This window comes from Atta colombica, unplaced genomic scaffold, assembly GCF_001594045.1.
Source record: "Atta colombica isolate Treedump-2 unplaced genomic scaffold, Acol1.0 scaffold198, whole genome shotgun sequence".
Lineage (NCBI taxonomy): Eukaryota > Metazoa > Arthropoda > Insecta > Hymenoptera > Formicidae > Atta > Atta colombica.
Window position 1 is genome coordinate 4,451,276 of NW_017259291.1, and position 21,753 is coordinate 4,473,028.

General features: G+C 36.6%; 1 protein-coding gene across 1 annotated transcript in view; it reads right to left on the minus strand.

The window, feature by feature from the left end:
* Nucleotides 1-21,753, minus strand: part of LOC108686991 (irregular chiasm C-roughest protein-like) — a 125,996-nt gene that overhangs the window by 44,491 nt on the left and 59,752 nt on the right. The window contains exon 2 of the mRNA XM_018192538.1: nucleotides 1,128-1,471. Coding sequence (XP_018048027.1) covers nucleotides 1,128-1,471 — 344 coding nt within the window. The remainder of the gene's footprint in view (nucleotides 1-1,127; nucleotides 1,472-21,753) is intronic.

Genomic DNA, 21,753 nt, shown 5'->3' on the forward strand with positions numbered 1-21,753 from the left:
CAAGTTACATAAAGATTATGCGTTTCGCGAGGAACAGCCTGATACTCACCTTGATGAAGTGAACTGCAAGGTTTACGAAACGTTGGCATTCCAAGAATGAAATCTGGACACAGAAGAAACCCGCAAAATGCATAATCTTTATATAGAAAGGATCCGTGGAAGTCTGTTAAAAATATATCCAAGTTCTTTCTTTCTTTATATATTATGTGTGCTATGTTTACGAATATAATCTCTAAGTAACGTGAAATATTTTTTCATGATGCGCAAGTTCTACGGGTGAATGTGTATACACTTTTTCGACACGGCAGAAAATCAATACCTTGCGGCCGGAAATTGAATTTGAACGAGTAAACAGGCCAGCGGCGTATTATAGTATGTTGATGTAGCGTATAGATTTTTAAATAATCCTTTACTCATAAAAAGTGCAGTTCTATCAGTAGGAAATTTAAACGTGGTTAAGTTCACGTTCGAGAGAGCATAAAACATTGTATCGAAAAACATTAATATATAGGATGATCCTCGGTTATTGTTTCAAGCGTTATTTCACGAGTTCTAAAGCTAAAAAAATTGCCGAAAGTTAGTTATCGAATAAATGAATTTCCCAATCTTTTCCTAGTAAAACGAAATAAAAGGAATCTTTCTAAAGATTAAAGAGAACATTCCACAAATGGTGCAGAAAAATTAACGGTAACAATCGAAATTACATTTGAAATAGATATTCTAGATGATTAAATCTTGAGATGCTACGGATTCCATATCCTTGACTTGGACCGAAACATGTTTGGCCATTTTAATTTAAACACAAAATATCTCAACAACAATACATTTTTGAAAAAAAATGTTTCAAATAAAAGTTGTAAGAGAGCATTAGACGAGCTACTTATAATAAGACCTTGATTTTTTTCTTATTGGGTCCAAAGAGGGCCTTGGAACAAAATCTAACTAGTAACGTTAGTTTCTTGATGTTTGACTTTTGGAATGTTCTTTTGTAAGACAGGAAGTTTCATAATCGCAAATCGCACTGTATTTTGCATAATTGCAGTATCTGTATGTTACGCGGTTGATGAAGGAATCCATTTGAGCGTGAAAACAGAATTTCCGGAATTATCTTATTCGCTTATACTTGCCTTCTTCATCGCTACCGATCATGGCGTATCGCTCGTATCCGGTGAGATTCCTAACAGCTCCTAGGCCAAAGTCGTCCTTGGTCCATTGAATGGGCCCCTTTTGATCGAGAACTCGGCATGGAAGCGTCACCCGGCTGCCAATCACCGCGGTTTGATCCATCGGCTCGATGGCGAATCGCTGATAAACTACTTCCGTCGTTGTAAACGGCTTCAGCGTCGACACTACCACGGACGATACGTTTGTCACGTTCATAGCTGCCACTGTCTTCACCTCCATTGTCATCAGCAACGAGAGGCAAATTATTAACGATACTATTCTTCGCCCGACTCTTTTGCTCTCGTTCCTATGAATAAATGAGAAAGATTTATTAGATCGATCACGTGTATTTATAAGAATTGGATATAATTATGCATTATGACATTATCTTTTATTTCTTAATGTCACATCAATGTTATATCATGACATGAAGATATGACGTGATATGTATTGAGCTAATATAAAATTTAAACTATATTAAAAATCTTAAAATATAAATATTTAAATTGAACTTAAATTAAACTTAATTAAACTTAAAGCATCCTGAAATATCGAATATTCGATCTGTTAATCGAGAGTGAGCAAAAAATCGTCGCTTGATGTCGAAAGAAAATTTCGGAAGAAATTCTTTTCGTGAATTTTTAGTATGCTTTCTTTCCTCTTTTAACAAGTATATAGGCCGCCGTCGTTTCTTACTCATTTATTTCGTCTTATCTAATTTATTTTTATAGTCCCATCGGATTCAAAAACGGAGTTAGAAGGCAAGGAGGTTGGTGCCGTAAAAGAAGCGATAAAAGTATTGCCGGGTGCCGGCAATTTAGTATTGGAGGCAAAAATGGAGGGGATACATTCTACACACACGTATACATGTGTATGTGGCTAAGAGCACATATGGAATCGCCATTATGAGAGAAGCTTTTTTTACGACCGTAATATAGTTTTGTCATGAAAATATACTACGTCTTCATAATTATCGCGCGGAACGTTTTACGGAGTATTAAAACGGACATATCGCATAAAAAAAGAGCCTGATCTTTATACAGAACTAGATCATTCAGAAATAACTTATATAGGTACGTATATATCTGTCGGTTTTTTTTCATTAGAAACGTCTCTTAAAAATTGATTGTTTGTCCTTTTCTAATAAAATTCTTCTCGTTTCGAACCTTTCACTCGGCGATACAAAAAGATGAAGAATACTAATTGGCTGTTTTCTGATCACTGGCATTCTGATCATCTGAGATTCTGTATTTCTTAATTCAAAATTTATACGATAAATGCATCTTGTTCACAAATGATAAGTTAATCCTGATAAAATTATTTTATAAATTAATTTTAATGAACATTAAAAACTGCACCGAGAATTCTCCTCAAGGAACACACAAAATCAATGAAAAAATCAAAATTATTTTATTTTAATTCTTAATGTGAATGAATAATCAAATTTTATATTAAATCATTTTGTACTTTCATGACGTTAAAATAAAGTGATTTTGATTCGCTCTTAACTTGGAGCATTCCTTGGGATGAGTACTTTTAATAGATTTAATGCGCAATTATTATTGTTGACTCTAGGCGTTTCAAGCTGCGCGTTTATTAACGCAACTACTAGTCTTCCTTATCATTTGGCAAAATAAACGGAAAACGCTTGATCGTCTCATCGACCACTAATTAGTTTTCATCGTGTCGTTTATATTCGTATCGGCTATCTGCCGTCATCTAATAACGGGAACAAGATGGTACTCGGTTTCTACTTTCCTCTCTCTATCTCGTTTGTGTGCAAGCCGCTTCGTCATCTATCTACGTTTCCTCCCGTACGCCGTTCTTATTCGTCGTCGGTGAAATGATCGATAGAACTGAAAATCGCTCGAGGAGAGATTCTTGAGAACGATGTATCGTTCTCGTATGTCTTGTCGGGACTCGCGCAGTCTTCGCACAGACGTGGCGCCTCGGCGTCGCCCTATGTTATCGTCGAAGCCGTTCGTTATACTGGAGTTGCCATCCCTCTCTCTCTCTCTCTCTCTCTCTCTCTCTCTCTCTCTCTCTCTCTCTCTCTCTATCTCTATCTCTTCCTCCTGAGAAAGAGGGATCTCTCTTCCTCTCGAGATACTTCTCGGAGCAGCGAAGTTATACCGGGGTTCTCTACGAGCTAAGCGTTTCTTGTTACACTATGTTCCGTTGGTTAGCAGATAGAGGATGTCGTAAGACGATGGCTCATACGACATCGCACGCGGGCTGCTTCTTACGAGCTCAATAGGATAATAATCCCTGCGGCAGTCGCTGCCACCGAATGTCCGCCCGAATGCTTTGAATGGAATATGCGAGTAACGAGCGTAATAATAATTGCGCTTGTGCCTCGTATTTGGGGCACCCCTCGCGTCCCCCGCCGACAATGTGCCGTAATCATGCGGTGCGTTTCAGAGCTTCGAACAATCTCTCTCGTTCGTAAGCGGTCTCACAAAGCGCGCTTCTTTTGACCCGCGTTAAGCCATTCTTCTGTCTTTGAACGCGAATAGTATCGCACGATTATTTATCTTTATCACATATCTAAAGATACTCGAACGATATTACTATGTAACTGAGCCGCTTAACAACGAGATCGATGTATCGAAAGATTTTAGTTGTATGTCGTTGGGAGGTTATATCGACATCACTCGGAATAGATTTCCGTTTATTCTCTACATAATAATTTGCAAGGGGGTAAAAATAAATTTTGTATCGAATGCAATTTACTCATTTACTTGGAAAACATTTATCATGTTCCGTGACGTCTATGACAAGGCACGCCACCAGCTTACGAAACAGAATTGGGTCATGTCGGAATTGGATGGGATACGTCCCAGGCGATTTTACTACCAGTGATTTTACATGTAAACGTATATCACGAAAATATCGCACGCGCGTGTTACGTCCAACGGCTTCTATCACGCCCATTTGGCTTTTTATCATTCGCGAGAGTATCGGACATTTTAAATCGCCTCGAACAGGCGTACACACGCGCGTAGGCGTATTCGTAGATTATACCGCACTGGCCCCGATAAAATAGAACACACTGATAGGATCGTAAAACAATCAATCGCGATGTCGTCCCGGCAATTACTAGCTGCGATAATCACCATTGAATAGGCGAACGGGCGTTTAAATTTAAATAAAGTCACTAATCGAGACGGAGCGTTTGTCGAATCGGTTTGCCTGTCGAACGTCGCGTTCCGTTCGTCGGCCAGAAATTTTAACGCTCCAGAACATGCTTCCCTCTCTCTCTCTCTCTTTCTCTCTGTCACACTCTCTGTTTCTCTGTAAATGCATTTCGGTCGGCCCACCGCGTCGCGTCGAATCGATCGGTACCCTGATTTGACCTTCGAAATCAATTTTTCACGTTGCTGCAGCACATTACTCGATACCCTGTTTTACGATATTCAATTTTTCCCCAATTACTGCAATCCTCGCATTTACGTGAGAAATATACGTTTCAAAAGTTTGCATAAAACTAAATATTGCAATAACACTATAATAAAAAATATACGCTATAAAAAAATTTACCAATTAATTTAAATAGCAACGTTACTCATTCATGATGTTAATAATATCATATATACATTTAACCGGCGCGATTTCTATATATAGTATAATATCTCCAGAATCATACTTGCCAAATCTATTTAAAAATCTAAAGAGTATATTAATTTGATAATATATAAAAAAATTGAAAATATTCAATTATTTTACGATTGTTACTTAAACGCAAATTAAATTTACGTTTATTTGTGTTGGAAATAAAATAAAATTTTAAACACTGTGTTTGCTATTTGTATAAATGCCAAATATTTGTCGCAAATATCATTTTCCTATAGGCCATATTTCCCCACAGGCTTAACATATTTCATATAATGGTATCAGTGCTATACCTCTGAAATTTACCCAGCACAGCCTAGACGCGGATCTAGCGGATCTCACACCTAGCGGTAGTATAATCCACCGCATCGTACATGTCCCTCGAAAGGATCTTCCTCGTTCGAGCGTGGAAGACTCATGCCGAAGCTCAACGGCGCAATGTCACCGATCAATTTGTCATGGGATGACCCAGTATCAAAGATACGAGTCCCTTGGGTCAGTGTAACGTGTTTCTGGGAACGTTGATACATGCACACGGATACATGTAGCCGACGCGACTCGACGCGACGCGACGCGATGTGTGTACACATATGCAAACACACGATGTGGCATACGCTGCAATATGTGTATGCACGCCGTATATACGTACGTCTGTGTCCCATGCGTGTTGTGTGCGCGCTTGTTCGCCGGTCGCACGACTATCTAAATATAACCCTACGACCATGTACACACGTATATGGGATGTATTCAATGGTTATCGCGATTTTCGATACTCCCCGACAAAGTTGGAAAATATTTCGTCATGCCGCTGCAGCTGACACTGCAACGGATAAGAGTGATGAGGGTGCCGTAGAATCAAGAATGCAGGAATCAATTTTCTGCATCCGCTCCGTTTATCCGCACTATATCTCAAGAGCTCGCTTCTTTTTTTGTTTTGTTTTGTTTTGTTTTTTTTTTTTTTTTGTTTAAAAGAATCTGAGTTGTAATAAAATTTTTCTATCAAGTACTTTGATGATCGATTATTCCGTTCACTTGGCGTTGAAAAAAATTTATAGTTTCATCAATATGTTTCTCGATGTTTCAAGCTTTTCTTTCTAATGTTTTTTTCGAGTATAGTACTTAATTGTTAAATGCAAATATATTTTTATTTCGAACTATATCAAAATTGACGACTATATTGATCGTAATGAAGGAATTATGGTATATAAATTTACCTTATACATAATTTAAATTTGAAAAGCTGACAATTTGATATACACAATATTGAATAGCCATTTTGCTTTATAGCATTGCTATTTTATGATGTTCCTACATTTTGAACATCATGCGATGGATTTGTAGGATGGAATCGGATTTGCGACCGCGGTATGTTTTATTATGTATGGAATGTGTTCCAACATAGTAGCATATTTTACTTTGAACACAAATTCTTTCGTGCATTGAATTTTGAATTTTAATGTTTTCACGATGTAAAATTTGGCTGAAAGTAATTATTTATCGCAGATTTTTACATTTAGAATATTTTATCGTGCGAGAAATCAATTAGGATTTTTATAAATTCTTGAAATCTTTTTCTCAAACAGTTTGAAAAATTTAATAATCCGATCACTGAAAATTTGATAAATAAGATTGATTATTTTATTATTTTTCCCCTTAATCTTTTCAATATTAATCGTAGCTTGTTCAAGATAAAAAAAACTGAGATATAGGTGAGGAAGAGCGAGAAAGGTCGATTAATCTCGAACTCAGTGTTGCAATTCTGTTGGGACGGTGGTATGGTTTGTATATTTTAACGCGGATAGTGCAACATTCGCGCTTGCAGCGCGCAGGTCATATGGATAGACGCAACCTAATTTTTGATTGGCTCTAGGGATAGAGTGGAGGAGAGGCTTAACCTTCGATCCATGAAGAGAAGGTCGAGATTATACCGCAGGGAGCCCCCTTGCTCCATCTCCGGTGCAGGTTCAAATTTAAGCCTTATTCCATCACCGATTCGGCGGCTGGTATTAACGAAGCCATTAGTAGTTCCTTAACTCTGCGCAGCGGTTGTGCTAACACATCCGAAGTCACACGACGAAATCGACCCATCGTCATCACAGAATGGAATATTTGTCACCTAAAAACAGGGCACGACGAAAGTGACGTAAAGTTACGGGAGCGCATTAGTCTTGCGTAATGAAGTTCAAGTTAGAGAAGCGAATTTCGTCCATTTACACTTATCGTGACTCGATTTATTATATCCTGACACAATGGTCGCGATTTCGCAGAAATTATTTTGGTTTAACAATTTTAGGATTATCTCGCAGGATTTAAGTAACTGACAATCAATTAGTTTCAGGTTGTTTTTATCCTCGTCATATTGCACAGAGGTTCTCTTGTAGCCTTCTTGCGAACGTTAGCACAAACAATCTGGTTCTAAAGGTAAACCGTCACGTTTGCCCCATCCTCGCCGCCTCCCTCCGTGTTGTGCATTCTTCGAGAAAATCGGATTATTATCGCGAAATCTATTTGGAGGTCCCGTTTGTTCGTATCAGTATTCACGGGATGTCGAAGACTGTCAAACGTTCCCCTTTCCAGGACACAACCAACTGTTGTAACGCGCCGCATTGTATACTCACGCAACAATCAACATTGCCTATGTGCACCGTTGCATATACAAGTGTATAATGCTGTATATACTGCCCGTGCAGTGTGCATTCCTGATGCGCGGCAAGCAACGATACATTCCCTCCCCGGAAGCGAAAATTCAAGATGCGACAACGGAACTCTTCTTATCGATCAAAATAGGACGTGCGGAATCATTTGCAATGGATACGTTCCCTTTGGAATTAAGTGACTAATGGGATTAACGTAAAGTGCATTCGATTTCTGTTTATTTTATGAGAAAATCCTGCTGTTATCGCTTCGGAAAATTTTCGATACCATTTTGATCCCATTCGGCCAACTTTTATTGCATCGCGGAACAATCTATTTCTCTAACGTGAGAAAATGGACGAGATAATGGATGTATGATCAATTTGCAATGTGTTGATTTTCTTTTTATTGCCGTTATATGGATGTTAAGATAAGATCGCAATTGTCCTTTTTCCCTCATAACGGTTATTGTACGCGCGCGAATAATAAATTTATTTTTTTCTTGCGCTGCCCTCTAAAACTGTACTAGAATTTTCTTGTTTTCGCTAAATATCAAACATACACCTACATTCCTTTCAAGTTATAAAAATGCGCGCTGTAAAAAGAGTCTGGTTGCTTTAATTGGAATTCTAATGAACACACACAAATGAGAATTTTATAATTAAGTCTATTATAATTCATCATATAACATGGTTCAATAATACAAATAATACAAATTAAAAATAAAAGTTTAGAAAAGCTATAAACTAAATAACAACAAAGTAAATGTGTAAATATAAGAAACAAATTACGTTATTTGCTTTAGATGATAATTATATTTGTTTTTTATATTTACATATTTACTTTGTTGTTATTTGTTGTTATTTCATAGTCTTTCTAAATTTTTATTTTTAATTTCTATTATAATTATAATATGTCAAAATAACGCGAGATCTAATTACGACATCTGGAAATTTGTTTAATATGATCAAAATCTACTGATTCGTTTATTTTCAATCAGACATTTTTCTCAGTGTCGTTCAGCTATAGAAAACAAACATCTTGCCTCTGAAATATCTGAATTATTTATTTGACACTATTCTCTTATCTGATTTCAACTTACTCAAATTGTTCGAATATTTAGATGGTGACGCGATGGTTGTAGCGATGTTCAAATATTCACGCATATCTGGAATCGTTTTATTGCACATCCTTGCTCGCTGGGAAAACTTCATATGGGGAAATTCTTATATCGTATCTCGCCACGTGGCCGAATATCGAATATGTCGTTTTCGCATACCACCGTCGATTTCGTCGACGCGTAATGTAGCTACATACCGCACAATTGCTGTAATCGTGGATGCTTGCGAAAGCAAATATCTATGTACGAGCGAGCAATGCCACAATTTCACTCAGACGGCATTTCAGGAGTGCGGGAGGAGGAGGAGAAGGAGAAGGAGGGAGAAAGGAAGATATTCTCGTTATGATATAAAAATTCCTATTCAAAGGGAAGCGCGAACGCGTGTGCGTGTCATAGGGACGTACTTTTACGTCGACAATCCTTGAAAGTCTCATATTTTTGTCGTAATATGAAAATATATTTTCAAAGACAGGAATATGTGTGTCAAGAACATAGCGGGCGTTATGCGTCTGGTTCTGTGCACATTTTATCTCTGCTCGCGGCTCTTACTAGCACGTATTACATCTTCTTCAACATCATTCGCATTCAATTCGAATATGTTTAACAGTGTCAAAGGACATAAAAGTCTTTTAATTCTGTAAAAAAATATAAAAGTAATTAATAAAAAATAAGACGATGAGTGTTTGTAATCATGAAATGTATGTTAAACCGATGCCCAGTATCAGATTTCATGAATCTACAGATTTACAACATCGATACTTAGTTGCAAATAATAAGATATCAATATCGATATCAATAATGCTATCTGTATAAGTCGGGGAGTACGGCTCTTTAAAGCGCCTCACAGATAATATTTTCTGCACTGCGAGAGAAAATTCGTTTTCACGAATCAGATTTCATTAGACAGGAAGTTTGATACAATAGGTTGTACGAACCCATTGCAAAGAGCAATAAACGGTGTCGCCACGTCGTCGTACATGACGCGTATACGTACGAGTGGCGAGCAGTGGACACACACGCGCGCACACACTTTCGAAGTAGATACATCTGCATTGCAGAAACGAGAGGACCATGCAAATTCAATATTTGCACCGTGATGGAATGATCATACCGAAGAGAGGGAGAGAGAGAGAGAGAGAGAGAGAGAGAGAGAGAGAGAGAGAGAGGAGGGAACTCGCGTGTGTGCCTATCTGACCCAGATGCTTAAATTGTCATATATGCCACAGTATCATAGGAAGCTTAGATGGGCCAGTGAGAAAATGGTCTCCTTTACTAAGGCTTTACGTATGTACTCGCGTCCACATCCTATATACGGTACAATCTATTTCGGGAAAGAGCCACAACATTCCGCCGAGACGAATGAGAAGAGAAGCGGAATGGAGAGATGGAAAAGAGAGAAAATTAAGTTTAAACTCTCAAACCTTAAGATCGCAACAATTCTGTATCGCGCATATAACGCGAGATACAGCTACGATAGCTGCGATGAGATGTTGATATGGGTAGAATGGGAGTTATATACCGCATTGTTATACCATCATACGACGACGTACGTGGATCGCAATCCATCCACCTTCCACTCTAGAATATAGACGCCATTCATGTGCGAAGAAATCGCACATGGCATGCGATATCAGAACATGAAAGTAAACTTAATAATTTAGAAGATTGTATAGCATTGCCACGACTGTTGATCGAATGTTAAAGACTTACGAATTGAGATTAAAATGTTTAAAATAAAGTGTAAAATAACGTTAAAAAAAATGAATTATTAATATTTTATTATGCTATAATCATTTGATTATTTAAGCGTGGTATGTTAAAAAAAAGAATAATCAGTTGTTATTCCAGTTGAAAATTATATAGTACAATAGTTAACAAAAGTGTATTAAATCAAATTTTCTTCTCTTTGGTAAATATTCTACAACTATGAATGTAATTAAAACAAAATTTATAAACATATAAAAATTTAACAGAAGTGCAGATGTCAAAGTAATGTTATGGAATCGAAACAAGCAAAATATTAATTTCGAAGAATCAAATTATTGCATTGTGAGTTAAAATGCTTTTATAATAATATAATTTCTATAATAAGTAGTAAAACGTAAAATAATTATAAAATAATATTGTGACAATTTTATACATCATAAGCTAAAGGGAGCAATTATAATTTTAATAAAATGGGTTATATATTTGTTTTGGTATTGTTTCTACTGTAGTATTAATTAATAATATTCTATTCTCTTTATAAGTATATTATTAAATGGAAATAAAATGTACGATAATTATTTTCTACATAAACAAATATTTCAAATACATCGTATTCTTCAATATAACGTATTTCCAAAATGATTTTAATATAAAGGAACTAATATTAATGCTTCATTATATAACAAGTGTCCTTTAAAAATATTAAGTAAATCAATACAAATTGCTTTAAGTAAAATATGTCGATATGTCTAAATATTTCACTTGTTTTACCTTATCGAAGAGGTAATAGATAATTTATTGCATTTCTCGTACTGATTGATGAAACATTTACAATATGAGAAGAAATATGTCAATTATATGTCGATATTACGTATATTAAGTATTAAATTAGAATAATAATCCGATATTTTTGTATGTATTAATAATTAATCTGTAAGTCGATACGCGTTGAAGACTTCAAAATTATTCTACGCAGAATTATGTCGATATCAGTAGACAGGTCGTCAGATGAGAGTTTCCTCCACGTCTTCCTGAAGCATTGCATAGCACACCATGCACCGGCAATATGTGCGGTGCACCAAATCTGGGCGTACAAACTTTCGTCGTACAGATTCGTCGTAGTTGAACGCTTCCTATTTGAAAGTTATGACGTTTTGGTATCAGGAGTTTCGTCTCCGAATCAGGAATTTGACATTAAAAAGTTATGAGGTTGAGACATTCATATTTACATATCTATATATATATATATATGTAGATGTATCATGTGTACATCAAATGCTTGTGACATTTTAATATCTTCATAGATTTTCAAGTATCGCGTAGTCCAATACAAAAATTAAATTTGAAAAAAAATATATCCACTTTCTTAATAATATAGCAGCTACGTTTTTCTACGTCATGATTCAATAAAAGTACTAGAAAAGTACTAGAAAAGTATTCGAATGGACGTTGATTTTCATTGATATGTCATTGATAAATAAAATTTAGATATATTGCAAAAATTACGATAATGTTGAATTATCTTCTGTGAACACATCGCTTTGTTTTTTAAGTTTGATCAAGCAACTCGTCGAATGCTACAGTGCTACAGTGTATCACAAAATCCTGGAGTTTCTCGTTTGAAGCGCATATTCATGCGGCCACATTGCTCGGTATAATCGACACGGCATTCGCCACGTTCGACAAGCGACGACCCCTTCTCGGTGACCTTTTCACGCCGCGGATCGATTTATGGAACGATATTTCCTCGTTACCGTCGCACGTCGCGTCGGCGCGGCACGAGTAAATCTGTTTTAAAAACACAAGATCAGATGCGATGAATGATAAAGAATCAAACAGCGAGCTGCGAATTATTTGTCATCGCTTTACCAGTCTAAATCTTCGAATTATCGAGTTTAAAAATTATTTAAGTTCTTAGAGAGCAATAATTAGTTCGAAAGTAAACTTTCGGTTATAACACTTTGGCGTATATAAATAAAAGCCTCCTACGAGCCATTTAAAAATACGTGCGCAATACTTGCATAATACTTTTGAAATCTTAAAAGCAGAAAAGTGTCAGAGTGAAGTTCTTTTCGCATTATAAACAGACCATTTCTATTCGAGAATAAGCTTAAAAATATTGAGCTTTGAAATAGCTCAAGGGAGGGAAAACAATATGGAATGTGATAGAAAGTTGAAATTGTTTCACAGAAACTATCTAGAGTCGTCCCCTTTGCGGTTGACACTTCGATCGCGGTCCCAACTGTTCCCAAGGACAATAGCCGCTAATTTGATTAACTCGCGATTAATTGCATGTCCAGGTCTAAAGCGGCGGTCTCACCGCATCAAGCACTCGGCAATATATATTCGCATTGACAGCATCGATACCTGATAGTGTCCGTCAAGGCAAAAGGCATGATCGCTTTCCTCGGCAATGTCTCTCTCTGATAGCAAGGAGCTATAAGCTTCTTATTGGAAGTTGCAATAGCGCGACGTTGCCATAATCTACTGAAGGAAGCCTCTTAGATCGTAATATAAGGAAAGATCCTTTGATACAAACCTCTTTCTCTTTCGTGGATGCCCACGGAGACCATGAGCGAGCGAGCGAAACTATCCCGAGCCGCATCTGGCAAATTTTCTAGAGAAACCTCTTAGAAAGGCGGCACGAAGAAATACGAGATATATATTTCCATACCGAGTTAACGTAACATTCACGGTTTCGCGCATAAAGCGATTGGCCAAGTATATACGTTTACTTCGCCGCTGCCGCGTATTTTATCGATTTCCGATTGTATTTTCGCGACACGACGTTTAATCGAAAATACACATACGTTATGTGCTTTTGATATTTCTGTAAATTGGCTATATTATTATGATTATGCTGTTAATCCATATTATTTTTAATTTCTGCAGAAAGAAGATGAAGAGGGAGATGTAAAATTTACACGTATAACGTATCGGATGTAAAGCTACTGGCAAAGTGCACGTATTTACGATGCGCGTTGCATCGATTTTCGATTGTACTCTTTCACGAGGCAACATTCAATTAAAAATATCCGCGCACATTCTTTTACTGTTTCTGTAAACCTTTTCGTTAATCCGCATACATTGTCTGTATTGTCTTTGTGTTCTTTTTGACAAGAGCGGGGAAGAGGAGGGGGAGGGTTTAAGAAAAGAGAAACTGTCAGGGGCACGACGTGGACCCCTGTGTGGTTAGTTGCACAATTGTCCAGATAATATCGTTGATTGAACAAACAATAACATCGTTAAGGCAGTAAGTGGAATAATCGAAGTATCGATAATCTGGTTTGAGCGGACGAGCAGACCGCGAAAATACGGTTTATTGGTTCGGATGAAGCCTCACTTCCCCTTCTACGAACAAATGCTATTTGTTCGTAGAATTTCCGGTTTCATTTCAGGTACAATAATTGTTGTTACATATTTTTTTTTTGTAGCGCAAGAGTTACCGTATTACTTTGCGTTGATAAAAGATAACACGAGGAAAGGAAATTCCATCCAACATTTTTTAATTCCTATGCTATCCGGTGATGCGTTATCGATTCTCTATCGCGCATCCACAAAATTTCTTCTCCGTTCCATTGAAAAAGAGTAGGTAAAGAGCTATTCGATGATACTGAGAGAAGCTAATACCACGTCGACCTAATAGATCGACACATCCATTGAGGTTGAAGAGCAAAAACCGGTGCCCGAACACAAACTTAGGTAGAACGAAAATACTTGACGATGACAAGAACTCGGCACATCCGAGGTAAATGGACTGTTAGACATAGAGAACCTCTACTATCACGCTTACGAATTACTTATCAGTGCCCTCTTTACTTATCATGCACGAGATCATTATTCAACTTGTGTAAACATGCTGAAAATATTTTACTTACGTAATGAAATATACATATTTTAATATTTAATATATTTCGCTTTTGTAAAAAAGAAATAAGATTACTAAAGAGATTATTGTACGTATATACTTGTTATTTTAATGATGGTTTGTCCTTGTTGACATCGTGAACTTTCTAATTTCTACTTTTTCTTCTTAAACGGAAAGAGAGAGAGAGAGAGAGAGAGAAAGGAGATTTTAAAAATATTTTTATACTTTTATTTTCTTGCCCGTTTTGCTTTATTAAAAATTTTAATTAAGCTTATAGACGTTATATCTCAACGCTAGCAATAAACGATACTTTTGCGTGCGTCTTCTCACTTTCATCGGATCGCCCTCGTTCCCTGTTAATTTAAGTAAGGCAAACAACAAGAGAAACCTTCACTTGCTGGCAAAATGTGAACAGCGGCACAGATACACGTTAATACATGCGACAGTATATACTTGATTCAATACTGCTTCGGCGTTCATTATTCCGCGAAGTTTCGTTAGCATTACTAATTAGAATGCTGAGGAATGGCAAATCTCAGAAGTTTTCCCGAAACTCCCATTGTACCAGCCTGTAATAAGAACGGCCATTATTATACTGTTTACAATCTCTAGAGGTGAGTGGAAACTTTGCGCCAAGTGCATCGGGGAGTTCAGAGAGAGGATGATGGAAAATTCAGATGTAAACGCCGAAGAAAACGACGAGATACGTTGAATCTAGGCTGGTGGAAGCAAAATGTCTCCGTTAATAATTTGATAACGTGAATACACCATGGTATTTGTGGTAACGTACGGTGACTACAAAATGTTACTATTATATATAAATATATAAGATAGTTAAATTTTGTCCGAAATAAATAGACGCTTCATATATTGCTCTCATCGAGATATTCGAGATTTATCTTCATTAATTTTTTCGAAATAGACGATTGCGTCCGTATCGTGATATTTATTCGTACACGCATAGAACAAACAAACGTAGGAGAATATAAAAAAGGACTAAGAATCGGGTAATCCTCGAAAATGAGAGAGCGTAATGTACCATGAAATATGCACCTATTTTCGAATACGAAGGCGCGCGGATATTCACCGACATGCGGTGTCAAATAAATCTTGGAGAAATGAGAAGTAATGCGCGAATACACTAGCGCTTCCTGACGTAATCGCTGGAGCAGCGGGAATTAAAAAGAGTAGTTCCCCGAAATTATACCACATGATATAACACGCGTTTTCCGACATTTCCCTTTATTATGTGGCATTTCTTCCATTATTGTTCGTCTCTTGTAATAGGCAAATAACTAAAGCTAAGTTTTTTTCGCGTGAGAGTGAAGTTTGAAGATATATATAAGAGAAATATATAAATGATTGATTTGGAGTATAAATGTATAATATATATGAAGAAAATCTAATGCCATTCGTATGTTACTGTTTCATTTTTTACACGTTAATTTAATAAAAATGTAGAGAGGAACAAAATATATGTACGCATGCGTGAAAATAAATTTTTTTGATATCTTATCTCTTATAGGAGCGAAAAAAAAATATCGGGTGTGGATATGATTCCGATAGAATCATTTTTTTTTTCCGGACGATTGCTTTTACCACTTAAGCTAGCCAGAGTCGCACACTGATTATCCTTTCACTTTCGCTTTGCGAGACAACGGTACTAACCTGATTTGCTTGTACCATGGGTGAGAAAGAATGATATTTTGGGAGGAAGAGGAGATATCAAGCGCGGTCGACTAGATCGGGAATTGAACCCGGATCTTTCGCTTGCCGAGGCGATTGCTTTTACCACTGAGCTACCTAGGCCCTGTGAAATAACACTCTTTTGTCAATATACAATTGTGTATACATTGTATCTACAATTCGTTAAGGTTGTAGCGCACAGAAAACGTAAACAGTAGGATTGAAACGATAAACGAATCGATCAATCACAGTCGAAAATTGTCGTAAGACTAAAATTCTCGGCCGTGATCGATCGGTTCGCTTATTTCTTAAGTCTCAGTGATTATCTTTTTTTCAGAATACTATAGACCTTTGAAATTTTTATTTTGAAATTTTATTATAATTATGCATAATGAAATATACGAATACAATATAGAGTACGCTTTGTCTCATTATTAATTCGTATTTCATAAAAAAAATTCTCTCGAAAAGAGTCATTTCATTATTATAATTGATGTAAAAAGAATTTGTAGTAGAGAGAGGTAAAAAATCGTGAACGATGAAACAGAACGCGTTATCTCCTTTTATATTATTTTTTTATTGATTCGCCATATTACTTTGTTACCAAATTGTGGGTTTTGTTATCAATAAAAACTGCAATTTGGTAACGAGATAACAATGTAACAAGGCGAAAACGACAATGGAAGAGAGATCGTTCAATTAATCTGATAATACGGAGTCTTAATATCATTAATTAGATCCTTTGTGGAACGCGCCGACACGATCTTTCAAAGAGGAATAACAACGTCTCTTTTCTGTATGCATTTAAACTAGTGACACAACTACGTTTGCATAACAAACGTTTCTTCTCGGCCCTTAATTGCTATTTGTAATTAGATGAAGTACAGTAATATAAATATAACATGTTAATTAATTTTAGAGACCTGACTTTCTGAGATCGCTGACGAAAAAAATGTAAATTGCACGAGGTAACTTATTTGAATATTCTCATCAAAATTACGTAAAGGCGAGTGGCATTTATTTGGATTATTAATTATTATCAATGGTAACCAAATAAAATTACTAAATGAAATTAATAGGTCATTCTTTTTCATGTTTCGAGTTTAATTACGGGGATTATTGAAGAACGGAGAGATCTTACATAGGGATAATTATCTTGCGTCGCGTGTGCGTACATATAATACTGCTAGCTCTTTGAATAATATTTCGTAAAGACACATTTGCGTGAGATTAACGATACGATCGCTCAATCGTGTTGTCATTACGTGTTAAAGGCTAAGTACTGTCTTTTTCGTTTGACACAGTACACTGAGGTGTGTATTGGTGTGTTTATTGTGTTTGCGTAGTTTTAGGTATCGAGAAAGATATTGGATTATATGGAAATAAAGCAAACACATTATATGTTTTATATATGATAGAGGCAGAAGGTAGAAGTAAACGCGCTTTTGCTTTGATGTAAAAAGCATAAAAGAAAATCACATCTTGCATTTCGTATGAATAATTTGTTGCTTTTATTATGAAGAATTACATCTGTATTTTGAAGTATTCATTTGTAAATATCATTGCTGTAACGGAGAATGCATTATTCAACGACGTTACGACGACTCATACTGTCGACTATTCCTACAGTAATGCTCGGAACTAATTTTCTACGTGCCCAAGGCTTCCTATTGTCATCTATTATTACGGTGATAATGTAAAAAAAATTCCAAGATTCGAATCGAGATTGGAATCAATATTCCGTTGGGAAACAAAGGTTCGATTAAGTAATATAAAAGTAATAAGAGATAAAAATTAATACGCAATATTACATACAGTCATGAACCTAATTGTTTGAATAGTGCATTATATCGATGACTTATTTAATCTATGATTAAAAATTGTGATTTTACGCATATATATACACGGCATAACAGTTTATATTTATATTTGGACAATTAATAGTTTATATTTGGACAACTAATTGCATGAAATTGCATGAAATGTTATCACATTTCAATATATAATGGCGCACTGTCCGGACAATTAGCTTCGTATATACATATTAGTATTAATAATAATGTTTTAACGAACGTCTTCCAATAGAAAATATCGACACAATTTCTCTCAATAAACCTGACAAACGGAGGAAACGTATATATCGAAAACTGTCGAAATACGGAATTAATGTAATTGTATCTATTAAGTAATCACGTCTGAGAATTATATGTTGCTCGTTTCATTTATATTAATTAAAAAAATATATATTCAAGTGGAAACGGACTATTGTATCAGCCATAAATCACAAACCGACTCAACTACTTTAAAAGCTCGATGGAGCCGGGAATGTTATCGGGAAAAGTTTCCACTGGACTCTCATTAAAATAAGCACAGGCATGTTACGCTACATCTCCATTATGCTGTCTCGAAAAACAGTCCATGTGAGCATAGCGTGTCTGAAGCACGTAACTATATCTCAGGCTATAATCTCTCATTTCTCGGCTTATAATCGCTTTTTGGTAATATGCCAATGTATGCCAATGTACCGCAGTCTCGATCAGTCGGCAAGATTTGATGTCTACACATTGCGTGTTGATATCCATTAAATTTCTATCACGATTTTAAACATTTAACGAAATGTTATCGACTCTTATCCAAGAAAGTGCTATATAATTTTAGATATACCGACGCGAGATGCTATCATTGTGAAACATCTTAAAAGATATTTATCAAAACTTTATCCCTATCTTGCCGGCTTGCTTCCCAAGCACTCGGTTCTAGTCTTGTATCAGAACAAACTGAAACGCCAAAAACGTGCACGACATTTTACGGACGGATATACAGTGCGAGTGTACAGTAACAGTTTCATCGAGGCGTTGCACGTACTTCATGAGACGCTTGCAACAAATAATTGTTTCTCGGCCAAGGCGTGCTGGTATTTTCTAATTTCGAAAACCTATCGTCCGGTCGAGATGGCTTCGACTACACACATGTTTCGGAACGCTTTATCTGACAATGAGAGGACTGAGGGAAGGAATAGCTCGACGAAGCGAAGATTGTCTAGACGGATCGACAGTCACAGAGGTCCATTAATTATTGATAGACTTTTATTGATATGTCCGGTATTTTTAAATAATTTTTCAAATTTGTACGATTCGCGAGATATTGTAAATATTTCCACAGCGATTTTCACGTAATATACATTTGCGCTCGGTACAAAACGACCAGCGGCTTTCGCAGCCACGCGCTGTGTACTTTTCGACTATTAATCGATTGATTGACGCGCGGACGAGTCAATTTTCATTGGGTACACTGTCGATTGAAGCTTCGTATCGTCGCACATTGTGTGCGAGGTTCAACTCTCCGCGCAGACTGTGGAAAAGAATTACATCGTCCGTCGTACCGTATTCCCATTCTGCGGTAAAATCAATACAAAGTAAAATTAAACGTGTCCGCCGTACCGTGAAAATTTAATAAACCAGTCTGACGAGTCAGATTCCTCTATGAGCGCGCGGAGCGGTGAAGAGGTAGCAGTACCAGAAAGAAAGCTTTTTCCCGCGACGCGTCGCGACGCAGGGAGATGTGCCGCACACATAGATGCTCCATGATTTCCGTCCGCCGTTGGCTATCGAGCGATTTGCATTTCGACACAATGGCTGACTACAAGCGACGTTCGCCATTACGATGGGCCTTTTCCTCTATCAGTCATTTTCGCGTTCCCTTTATCCTTCCAGTTTACTAATCTTTTAACTCGCGACACGTGAAAGAATCTAATAAAAAATTTACTTCTCTGAAACGGTCACAAGCGAGGAACTTTAATGATCATGATAATTAATTAGTCCTTTGTGAAAAAGAAGCGGTGCTCGCGTGAAACAGAAGGTAGAAAGTAGAGATAAGTCAATGATCCGCTTCGTCTTTCTGGCCACAACGATGGCATAGAAAAATATTGACGCGCACTGGATGCCATTTTCCAGCGAAGCACCATGATGGCGACGATAAGGTCGGTGATGCCAGCGGGAAACATGGTTTGGACTGTAGCTCTCGGGCAGCTTTTATTGATCTTTCCAAGTCAAGAGAACCAGCTAATCCGCTTGATCGGCCGAACAGTTGGTCGGCCGATGTGCTGTCCTTCCAATTAAAAGATAGGATCCAGTAAAAAGGAATGTGAACCGAAGTAGCATTGATCGATTAATTGACAGCTCCCGATTGTTGTCTAGAGACGTCGGTTTATATCAATTTCTTCTTGTTTCGAAATATACGTCGCATGCGTGTCGAGCCTATCAAAATTACTCGCGATGTATCCTTTCTTTTGTTTTTCTCGCATCTCGTTTTTTCCCTCCTCTTCCCTCTCTTCTTCACTTGTTTCCCTTTTTTTTTTATTGCACCTTCATTCGCATTCAAATTTATTCGAACGCATAATACACGAGCGCGTTATGCTTGAAATGCATTCGCGTGAAGAAGGGTCCGCGGCGATTCGACCGAGTACGACATTCGCTCTACTTTATTTTTTTTTTTTTTGTTATCTTCTATTCTTTTTTCTCGCCATTATTCGACGCACTGCGGGTGCGCATATTTTTTGTCGAGAGGCAGGCCGATGCAAATCGCAATTGTACTCTCGATATTTTGGCGATAGGAACTGGTTTTGAAAATTTGTACAAGTACATATTCGTACACGGTGTAAACTTGCAAATGGAGCTCTTGTAATTGACACGTTCTATTATTAAACGGATCAAAACTGGCTGCTACAATTTTTTTCATTCGACATTCGTCAAACAAAAGTCACCGTTCAGTCTATTTCAATACGTTTTCATTCTTGAAATGTGATTTGGTAGATATCGATTGTATTGATGTTTCTAAATTTTGAGACTGCATTTCAAATTAAAATTTCAATTACACCAGTATGCCAGTCTTAATTATTTTACATTTATAAAATATGAAAAATACATTTCATAAATATCGCATTAAATATATGTTTCTTTTTATATTTCAATTAAATAAAAATTAAATAGAAATTCTACCAAAGTTGAAAATATTTTCCAGAACGAATATAGAAGTCACAATTTTATGATTTTCAAAGTTTACGATAATCTATTGTAAAATAGAAAAAATTCAGCAAAAAAAAAATTTTTCCAAGAACACCTCTCTGCTAGAATCATATTTTTTATTTGATCACCCAATCAAGCTGATGTGTATGATTTTCAGGTCAATTCCCAATAGTATCTGATGGTTCGGTTTGTCTCTAAGTGTGATTAGTATCGTGACCGCACAGCACTAATTAGTGAGATTTGGTGATCCGAGTCAAAACGCGTATTATCCATTTGATACTCGTGCACATATATGCGTTACCGAATATAGGCACTTGATGGAACTTGGCATTTACTTGCCGGGCACGCGTCAGTATGGACATCGCGCGCGTATCGCATATTCATTCCACGGTGGTAACTATCAGATTTCGACTATGCGTCACTAGGCGAAGGAGATTCCCGTACCGGGAATAGTTGACCGAAGTGTGCAGTCCGTATGCCGGAGATCTCGCGATGCAAACTATGAGGATTGCGTGGACCGTAGCGAACGCGCAGCGTCCAGATACTATCCGGCAAGGCTTTTAGGCAAATTCAAATACTCCTGTTAGATTGTGCTCGCGTAACTGCTGCAAAATCAAATCCAACACGCTACACGCCACATTTATCGCACGGTATTTTCTATATCGTTGTGTGTGTATGCGTATCTTAATTTCCCGCTCATAAAGTATGCAATAATAAATACTTAATAAATCATACGCAGTAATAAAATGATTATAATATCCTATCAAACAATATCCAAGCCAAGATTTTTTTTTTTTTATGTTGTTTCCTATATTATAATTCTATATTATAATTCTACACTAAAACTGAATAACTTTTGTTTAAAAGATGTTAAATAGTTTGTAATTTTTAAAAAGTGATAAAAAGATTATTAAATTTTAAATGTATATATATATATA